The sequence below is a fragment of the Beta vulgaris genome, chromosome 6, assembly GCF_026745355.1.
Source record: "Beta vulgaris subsp. vulgaris cultivar EL10 chromosome 6, EL10.2, whole genome shotgun sequence".
Classification (NCBI taxonomy): Eukaryota; Viridiplantae; Streptophyta; class Magnoliopsida; order Caryophyllales; family Amaranthaceae; genus Beta; species Beta vulgaris.
The window spans coordinates 65,102,777-65,112,653 of NC_079207.1; the positions used below are offsets into that span (position 1 = coordinate 65,102,777).

The 9,877-nt window shown below is 43.3% G+C and overlaps 1 protein-coding gene across 1 annotated transcript; it reads right to left on the bottom strand.

Annotated features, from left to right (window-relative positions):
- Positions 1-5,225: 5,225 nt before the first annotated feature.
- LOC125499085 (uncharacterized) lies at positions 5,226-9,857 on the bottom strand (the record flags this gene model as incomplete). The annotated part of the gene is made up of 2 exons (XM_048647531.2): positions 9,809-9,857; positions 5,226-6,169 (listed from the first exon to the last, which is right to left on the bottom strand). Coding segments are annotated over exons 1-2 (993 nt in total), but the record flags the coding sequence as incomplete, so codon positions are not given.
- Between the last annotated feature and the right edge of the window lie 20 nt (positions 9,858-9,877).

Consider the following 9,877-nt stretch of genomic DNA (forward strand, 5'->3'; position numbering starts at 1 on the left):
AAGGTTGTGTAATGCACTAGCCCTCAAACACTCTAATAGTCTACAGAAATAGTAATGGTCAAGCACTAAATCCTAGCACCCAAAAAAATGATATCAACGAGTCTACATACTATAATATCCCTTTTTAACTATTGTGAACAGCCATCCCTGTACATGATTATTAATAAAATTCAAAATTGGTAACAATACAGTAAATCAAACAGCAAATTTGAAACAGGAAAATACAAAGAATGATGATGAAGAAGAGAAAAGAAAGTAGAAGACCTAGAAATTTCGAAATTCATAACAATAATTCAAGGTAAAGAACTGTTTTGCTTGACAAGAAGAGAGGATAAAACAATAAAAGATACCAACCTTGCCGCCGAAATCGCCGCTAGCCTCACCGTTGATCTCCGGCAGCCACCCACATCACCACCTGCGAAATTTATAAAGGTTAGGCAACCATAAACCGAAATTTCGATCATAATTAAAGAATTCATCAAAGAAGATGCTGAGAAACGTGAGATATGTCGATTTGATTCAATGAAAAAATTAATTGGCCATCACAATTGAAGTCGTCACCTGAGAGACGTCCAATATCTCGTCGGAAATCACAAATCACCGGAAAAAACCGAAGAAGATGGCACCCTAACCACCGTGAAACCGAAGAGAGTGTGAGTTGAGAGTTGAGAGTTGTGAGCAGTTGAAGTCTCTGGGTGAGGGGAAGGAACGTTTTTTGTGGGAAAATTTTGGAGCGAGTTTAATTTTTTTAGCGTTTTTCTATTTGGTTTGGGCAACGAATTTTTAATTTGGACTGGCCCATCACTAAACAAGGGCAACGTAATATGTATTTTTGTCGCTTTATTAAGGTAGTGGGCAACGCAATTTTAGTTCGTCGCCCTAATATGTATTTGGGCAACAAAAAACATTTTTGTCGCACAATAGTGTTTCCTAGGGCAACAAATTCAACTCGTCGCTCTTGTTGTCAACTATGGGCCACGATATTCAGTTTTGTTGCCCTTGAGTTTCAAATTCGTCGCCCAAAACCTATTTTCTTGTAGTGCAAGCGTGGGGTAATGGTCATACATCCACGATTCTCTCGCCTGACCATACGAATGAGCACCCAGATGGTGGTAGTGCTTCCTAGATTTTGCATTCGCGCTATTTTGCTCACGAATTGCCTGAAACACACAAATATAAACAAAGGTTAGATATGGTGTTATATAATATTGGATCTGAAGTAATAAATCTTAGCTAGTAAAAAATTCTTACAACAACTTCTGGGGTAGTTGTTTTTTGTGCAACAAATGCATGCCACTGCTCAGCTGTGATATGCCTCCATATCTGATATGGAAGCTTGGAGGGATCCTCGAATGATGTGTCACGTGAAGCCTCAGAAGAAGGTGTTGCTTCCCCGTCATAGATTTTCTTCTTCTTTGTTCCCCCGACTTTTCTCCGCTTCGTGATCCACCCCGACACTAGCTTGGCCTTGAAGTCTCGGAACCTTTGGGCAACTGCGGATAGAAACAGATTCTTCTTCGCTTCATCGTTTGGAATATGGAATTGATTCTACAAAGAACGCATATCACAAATTACTCAATATTACATAGTATATTTAACCAAAGTGTTAAAATTCTAAATAAGTATACGCGAATCTTACCATAGTATCTTCCCAAATCATCTTCTTCAAAGACTCGGGGACCTCTTTCCATGAGTGGAGAATGGAGAGCTTATGCATGCAAATCCCAATTTGCATGGCATACTTTTGACGCCATTTTCCACAAGGTTGCCCCAAGTGATCGTACTCCAAAGTCATTAGGGTGGGTTTCCTAGTGACTTTGTAGGTCCCCTTCCTTTCCTCTTTTTCGTCTGCAAGTTCTTACTTGCAATTGACTTTTCTTCACGGCGAGCCATAACCATTTGCCGTTGTTCCTTTTTGTGATCGAAACACTCATCCTCGGTAGTGTGTTCCGCACTCGTATCCGTATGCACATCCTCCATGTCCCTGAAATGGTAAAAAAACATACGAATTAATTAAAAAAAATTTGGCAATTAAAAATGTAACTAGTATGGTGGGGGTAAGGTGGGCGGTGGGGGGGGGGGGGGGAAGGGGGGGTCTGCAGGGGGGAAAGGGGGTGTGGGGGGTCTGCAGGGGGGAAAGGGGGGGGGGCAGGGGGGGTGTGGGGGTCTGCAGGGGGGAAAGGGGGGGCAGGGGGGGGGTTGGGGGTGTGCAGGGGGGGAAAGGGGGGGGCAGGGGGCAGGGGGGGATTGGGGGTGTGCAGGGGGGGAAAGGGGGGGGCAGGGGGGTTGGGGGGGTCTGCAGGGGGGGAAAGGGGGGGCAGGGGGGGTGTGCAGGGGGGGAAGGGGGGCAGGGGGGGTGTGCAGGGGGGAAAGGGGGGGCAGGGGGGAGGGGGGTGTGCGCAGGGTGGGGGAGAGGGGGCAGCATGGTGGGGAGGAGGGTGGGCAAGGGGGTGGGGGTGGGGGTGGGCAAGGGGGGTGGGGGGTGGGCATGGGGGGGTGTGGGCGGGGCATGGGTAGCGAAAAGGCCGAAATAGGCCGAAATAGGCCGGAAATGGCCTTTTCGTTCCCAAAATCCAACCAACAAGAAATTAAAGCTAAAAATCTACATACTAGTTACATTATACATCATATGATCATGTTCAAAAAGAATTTGAGGTTAAATCACTTCATAAGTACATTTTGGGAGCGAAAAGGCCAAAATAGTAGGCCGGAAATGGCCTTTTCGTTCCCAAATCCAACCAACAAGAAATTAAAGCCTAAAAATCTACATACTAGTTACATTATACATCATATATCATGTTCAAAAAGAATTTGAGGTTAAATCACTTCATAAGTACATTTTGGGAGCGAAAAGGCCAAAATAGGCCAAATAGGCCGGAAATGGCCTTTTCGTTCCCAAAATCAACCAACAAGAAATTAAAGCCTAAAAATCTACATACTAGTTACATTATACATCATATATCATGTTCAAAAAGAATTTGAGGTTAAATCACTTCATAAGTACATTTTGGGAGCGAAAAGGCCAAAATAGGCCAAATAGGCCGGAAATGGCCTTTTCGTTCCCAAATTCAACCAACAAGAAATTAAAGCCTAAAAATCTACATACTAGTTACATTATACATCATATGATCATGTTCAAAAAGAATTTGAGGTTAAATCACTTCATAAGTACATTTTGGGAGCGAAAAGGCCAAAATAGGCCAAATAGGCCGGAAATGGCCTTTTCGTTCCCAAAATGCAACCAACAAGAAATTGAAGCCTAAAAATTGGAGAAATTACACACACCTGAGTTTATGTCTCATGATTCATTGAGCTTCCGCCTTTTCTTAGGATCCTCAAGTACATGTATCCCTTCCGTGTGATCTACACGCATATAATTCTCCGACATATTTACATCATCTTCCACACGAATTTCAGGATAGGTAAAGGGGGGAGGTCCTCAAATGCATCATATTCTTCCTCATTATCAACATCACCAATACCGAGGATACTCCTTTTACCAGGTACAACAATTGACCACTTATGATCAGCAGGATCAGTTACAAAAAATACTTGCTTCACTTGTGATGCAATTACAAATGGCTCCTCAGTTTCACGTAAACGACTAAGGTCAACAAGGGTGAAACCGCAAGGATCATCGTTTCTTACACAACGGCGATTATTGTCAACCCACGTGCAACACAAGAGGCAAATATTAAAGTACAGTAGTCCAGCTCCCAGATTTCTTGTATTCGCCCATAGTAGTTGCTTTCAGCATGTACAGGCGACTTATCTTTCGAGCTTGCATATTGTGTAGACGACGCCACAAGTGAAACACCACTATTTTGTTGCGATCTTGACTTGAGATCTTGACGTTCAGTCCAAAAAGTATACCCATTAATATCATAACCCTCATAAGAGCGTACAGCTTCACGAGGACCAAATGCTAACCACTTGACTGTTTCAGGAACACTTTCATCCAAATCATTGAGTACTCGTTTATGAAACCAATCAATGAAAGTCTTGTTATGCATTTGCGTCAATGCCCTCACTCCTTTTCCAGGATTGCTAACACGTAATTCCTCCATATGTTCACTTAAATAAGGATGGACATCTGGTACGTGATGCAATACAAATAAGTGAGCTTGTTTACGCTTTTCTACGGAAGGTGTGATCAATTTTGAACCAATTGTACCCTTGCCCTCAAGTCTGCCCTCGTGTCGGGATGTCGGAAGTCCAACAGGATCAACACTAGCAAAATACTCAGCCACAAAATTACTGATCTCTTCACCCACAATCCCTTGAATTATACTACCTTCTGGTTGTGCAGGATTACGAACTTTATCTTTCAAAGTTCCCATATATCTCTCAAAAGGATAGCACCACCTCAAAAACACTGGACCACACAGCTTAATTTCTCGAACTAGATGGACAATGAGATGGACCATAATGTCAAAGAATGCAGGGGGGAAATACATCTCAAATTTGCATAGAGTTTCAACTACTCTAGTCTGCAAGGAATCGAGGGTCGACGGGTCTAGGACTTTGCTGCAGATTGAATGAAAAAATGAACACAGTTCTGTAATGGTGTGCCTCACATGCTTTGGAAGTATCCCACGAATTGCAATCGGTAAGAATACTTGCATCATGACATGACAATCGTGCGATTTCATACTCGATAACTTCAACTCACCATTTAAGGTAACAAAGCGCTTCATATTCGATGAGTAGCCAGTAGGGACCTTAATGCCATACAATGACTCGCAAAAAATCCGTTTCTCTGCACGCGACATCGTGTAGCAAGCTGGTGGCAAATAATTCCTCTCGAATCCTCCACCTTTTTACTTTTTGTGTTTCATCATCATCAACTTCCTCCCCTCTTTTCTTCTTTCTTCCGTCCCTTTTCTGAGCCCACAACTCTGGTCGAATCCCCTCTTGTTCCAAGTAAAGTCGTGACGCCTTAACATCTTTTGTCTTACCCGGAATATTCATAAGTGTCGCGATAATAGCTTCACAAACATTCTTCTCTATGTGCATGACATCCAAACAATGTCTGACCTTTAGATCTTTCCAATATGGGAGTTTCCAAAAAATGGACTGTTTTTTCCATAATCCTGTAGGTCTATCAACCTCACTAGCAGGTTTACCAAAGACTGTTTCAATGCCCTTCACCTGATTATAAACTTCAGTACCAGTTAATGGTCTAGAGCAACTTCTTCTTCAACCGTCCCATCGAATGCCTTCTTCTTAAACCGATAGGGATGGTCGCGGCTGAGGAGCCTTCGTGTGCGCATATACACATGTTTGCAGCCCTTAAGGTGTGTAGATTTCATGTCATCTAAACAAATCGGGCAAGGTTGTTTTCCTTTAGTCTTATACCCAGATAAGTTCCCATAAGCTGGATAATCGTTCATAGTACAAAAAAGCATGGCACGCAGAGTGAACATCTCATTAGCATACGCATCAAATACTAACACTCCTTCGTTCCACATCTTCTGTAAATCTTCAACAAGCGGCTGAAGGTATACATCTATGTCATTTCCAGGTTGTTTGGGCCCCGATATAAGAAGCGACAACATCATGTACTTGCGTTTCATGCACAACCAAGGAGGCAAGTTATAAACCACTAAAACTACTGGCCATGTGCTATGCTGCGAGCTGAGATTGCCAAAAGGGTTCATGCCATCCGTACATAATCCAAGCCTCAGATTCCTATCCTCATTACCAAATGACTTATGCACCCTGTCGATAGTTTTCCACTCAGGCGAATCAGCCGGATGCTTGAGCAGACCGTCTTTCTTCCTACGATCTGCATGCCACCTCAAATTCTTCGCATCTCCTTTCATTGAGAACATGCGCTTAAATCTAGGTATTATGGGTAGATACCACAACACCTTGGCTGGTGGTCCTTCACTACCTCCAGCTCCTTCACGCTTGTACCTCGACAATCCACAACGTGGACACTCATGTAAATGCTCATACTCATTACGATAAAGCACACAATCGTTAGGACAAGCATGTATCCGCTCGTACTCTAAACCCAAAGGACACATCAACTTCTTCGCATAATAGTACGACTTTGGCAGTTCATTTCCTTCAGGGAGCATCTCAGCTAAAACTTCCAACAACGATGTGAAACTAGAGTCCGTCCAACCAGCGTTCGACTTAATGTTGAACAGTGTTACCACGCAGAAAGTTTGGTGTACTTTGTACAACCTGGATACAACGGCTTTTCAGCAGCCTTAGACATAGACTCAAAAATACGAGGTCGTCTACACGACTGATCTTCAACCTCGTGTATCATCTCGTCTACCCGATCCCTATCATCATCTCCAAATTCATCATCCAAATTCTCATCCCCTAACTCATCATCATCCTTCTTTTTTTTCTTCACATACATCATTCTTTAATCCAGAGCTTCCCATATACCTCCCCTGCTCACCATGCCAAATCCATACATGGTATTGAGGCCTAAACCCACGGCGAAATACATGCTCCCTAACCACATGTATACTACTAACCTTGCTCACATTTCTACAATCCAAACAAGGACAATAAAAGTCGACTGCTCCAGAGGATGTTTGATATTCTAATGCACTTCTACAGAATTCCGAGACCCCATTCACAAACTCAATCGATTCACGACTACCATACATCCAAGTACGATCCATCTCATTCAAGAAGACCACCTCTAATAATTAAACACAACATTCATTATAATGCATCAATCATTATTAAAGTACACATACACTCACATATTCAAATCACACACGTATACAACAAGCTAAGATAGTCACATGTTCAATTGTATGCATGCAGTCAAAGGTCCTTATCACTCCAACCTAACCCATCCTTGGACGTCTAATCTCACTAGTGAATATATGCCAACTTTCAATTCTAAGGAAAATCCGGCAGCATTTCCCTACAGTTCTCCAAGTACACAATGTAGATAATTGCTTATCTACATATGTACCCAGAGAACAATGTAGCGAAACGATAAACCAAGATTTTCCTCAGAATTGAAAAGAAGACACACATTCACCACCTAAGTGAGATCAACGTCCAAGAACAGTCCCAAACCGGGACTATTCAAGACTTACCCCTAATGAGTAAGTCTTGAACGGGTATCTAGGCATATATGATGATGATTCAAACAACTACTTATATATTTTCATATATATAGCTAAATCACATTGCGTTTTCATACAATCTCATATCAACAAATAATATATACATTATAAAAAATACATATACATTCAATAAATTATCAACTTTGTCTACATGTTAAAGTAGTTACCTCTTAACACCAACGACGAGCAATGAAGAGAAAAGAGCTACTTGGGACTTTATTTGCCTTCCTTAGCCTCTTCTTCCTACAATTGACAAAACCCACATTGCACATTAATCATTTAATTCAATTAAGAAAAACAAAAGTAACTTAAAAACAAAAATAATTCATACCTTATTAACCACTCAAATGGTGGAGAAGAGAAGAGAAGAGAAGAGAAGAGAAGAGAAAGGTAGTGGTGATGGTGGAGAAGAGAAGAGAAGAGAATAATGTTGTGGGCGGCGCACAAGGTGGTGGTGGTGGAGGTTTTTCGCACGAAATAATGTTGTGGTGGTAGTGGTGATGGTGGAGACAAAATGTTGTGGTGGTGGTGGTAGTGGTGGTCGCGCAAAGTGGGTCTTGGTGGTGAGAACTAGGGCTCGCAAATGGGTGGTGGTGGTGGTGAGAATTAGGGCTCGAAAAATGGGTGGTGGTGGTGGAGGTTTTTCGCACAAAATTGAAGGTGAAAGAAAGAGGGAAAGAGGAAAGAGAAAATATGGGCGCGCAAGTGCATAGTAAGTATCGAAAAAAAAAAACGTACCCCAACAGCTAGTAGGGCTGCGCCAGTTTAAAAAAAGCGCAGCCCTACCTTAGGAAGGGCTGCGCTTTTTAAAAAGCGCAGCCCTTCACCTTTGTAGGGCTGCGCCTTTCCTTAAAAGCGCAGCCCTTCATAAATAGGGCTGCGCTTTTATCAAAAGCGCAGCCCTTCTTGCGCAGCCCTTCTGTTTTTTTCCTCTAGTGACCATTACAATAACTACACGCCTAAGTCTAGTTCCATTTATTAACTCAGTTCCTTTAACATATTCGCTAAGTGCCACTTAGTTTGTTCCTTACAAAGGAACAAACGCTCATTCTCAAATAGACTGCCACAGTTCCTTACCATTCTTTCTTTGTTCCTTTACATTGGAACTAGAAAATAAAACGCCTAGCTTCTATTATTCTTGATCCAATGCTTGCTCTAGTATCAACATAGAAACTTCTTTACTTAGCCTTGAAATCCTCTCTTGACTTCTTCATTGACTTCGTATTCTCCCAGTTCCTTGCATTGATACCTTAAACACCATACACTTAAATAATTCATTAGTTCACTACTTAGTTTGTTCCTTTGTTTCTTTGTCATTATCAAAACTAGGGTTCAACACCATCATTATTCACTAACCCTAATTTAAACCCTAATCCCTAACCCTAATCTAAATACTAACCCTAAAATCTAAACCCTAATCTTAACCCTAAGCCCAACCCAACCCAACCCAGCCCCCTCCCCTTCCCCTCCCCCTCCACCATCCCCCCACCCTCCCCCTCCCCGCCCTCTGCCGCAGCCTCCAACCCCTCCCCCTCCCCTCCCTCTGCCGCAGCCGCCAACCCTCCCCCTCCTCTCAACTCCCTGCCGCAACCCCTCCCCCACTCCCTCCACTGCCACTGCCCCCACTATTTCCCCTCCCTTCCTCGTCGATTTCCCCTCCCCTTCCCCATCGATTTTCCCTTCCTCGTCGCCTGCGCTTAGCTCGCCGGAGCTTTACTTCCTCGCTCTCTCTCCTGGGTCGCTACTTTGTCGTGGTTGTGTCTCGTGCCGTTGTGTCGACGGGGAAGGGGAGGAGGAAATTGACGGGTAAGGGGAGGGGCTGCGATGCCTGCGACGGTGGAGGGGAGGGGAAGGGTTGGGGTTTGTGGGGATGCTGTCTCGACGGGGAAGGGGAGAGGAGGAAATCGGCAGGGATGAGGAGGAGGAAATCGACGGGAAGGAGGAGGACGAAATCGGCGGCGAGGGGTGAGGAGGGGCAGCGGCGGTGGAGTAGGAAATCTACGGGGAGGGGAGGGGAGGGGGCTGTGGCGGTGGAGTGGAGTGGAGTGGAGGAGGAGGGGTGGGGGCTGAGGTGGATGGGAGGGGGGAGGGTGGGGCTGGGTTGTCATGGGCTCAGTGTTATGGGTGTGTTAGGGTTTAGGGTTTGGGTTATAATTAGGGTTAGAATTATGTTTAGGGTATTAGGATCTTAGGGTTAGTAGTTAATGGTGGCAATATCGTAAATAAAGCTAACGGTCACTTAACATCCGTTAGAAAAAGGGCATCTGGTGCACAGTTTTGAAAAGTCAGGAGTATATGGTGAATTGTTGAAACATTGAGGGTATATTATGAATTTTTTGATTTGTCAGGGGTATTTGGTGAAATAACCGTATTATAATTCAATCAAATTCTAAAATAATAAAATTATTCATTAATATCAATAATATTAAAAATTGTTTAATATTTAATATTAATATTAAAGATTTTATGTAACAATAATAAATTAAATGATTATATAACTTTGAAAAAAAATTCTCATGCCCGCCCGCTAGCCCGCCAGGCCCACGAACTGCCAGATGCGATTCATGAACCGTAAAAACGGTAACAAACCGATGTAGGCTAAGATTTTTTAGCCCGTGAACCAGCCCACCCAAACCATGAATTTTACAGTCCAGTCTTGAACCATGAAATCTCAACCCGACTCAGTAGTACCCACATACCAGCTCGCACCAGTGGCCTTCTCCAGCTTAAATACTTACGAGTGGCCATAAGTTTTAACGTAGCAACCC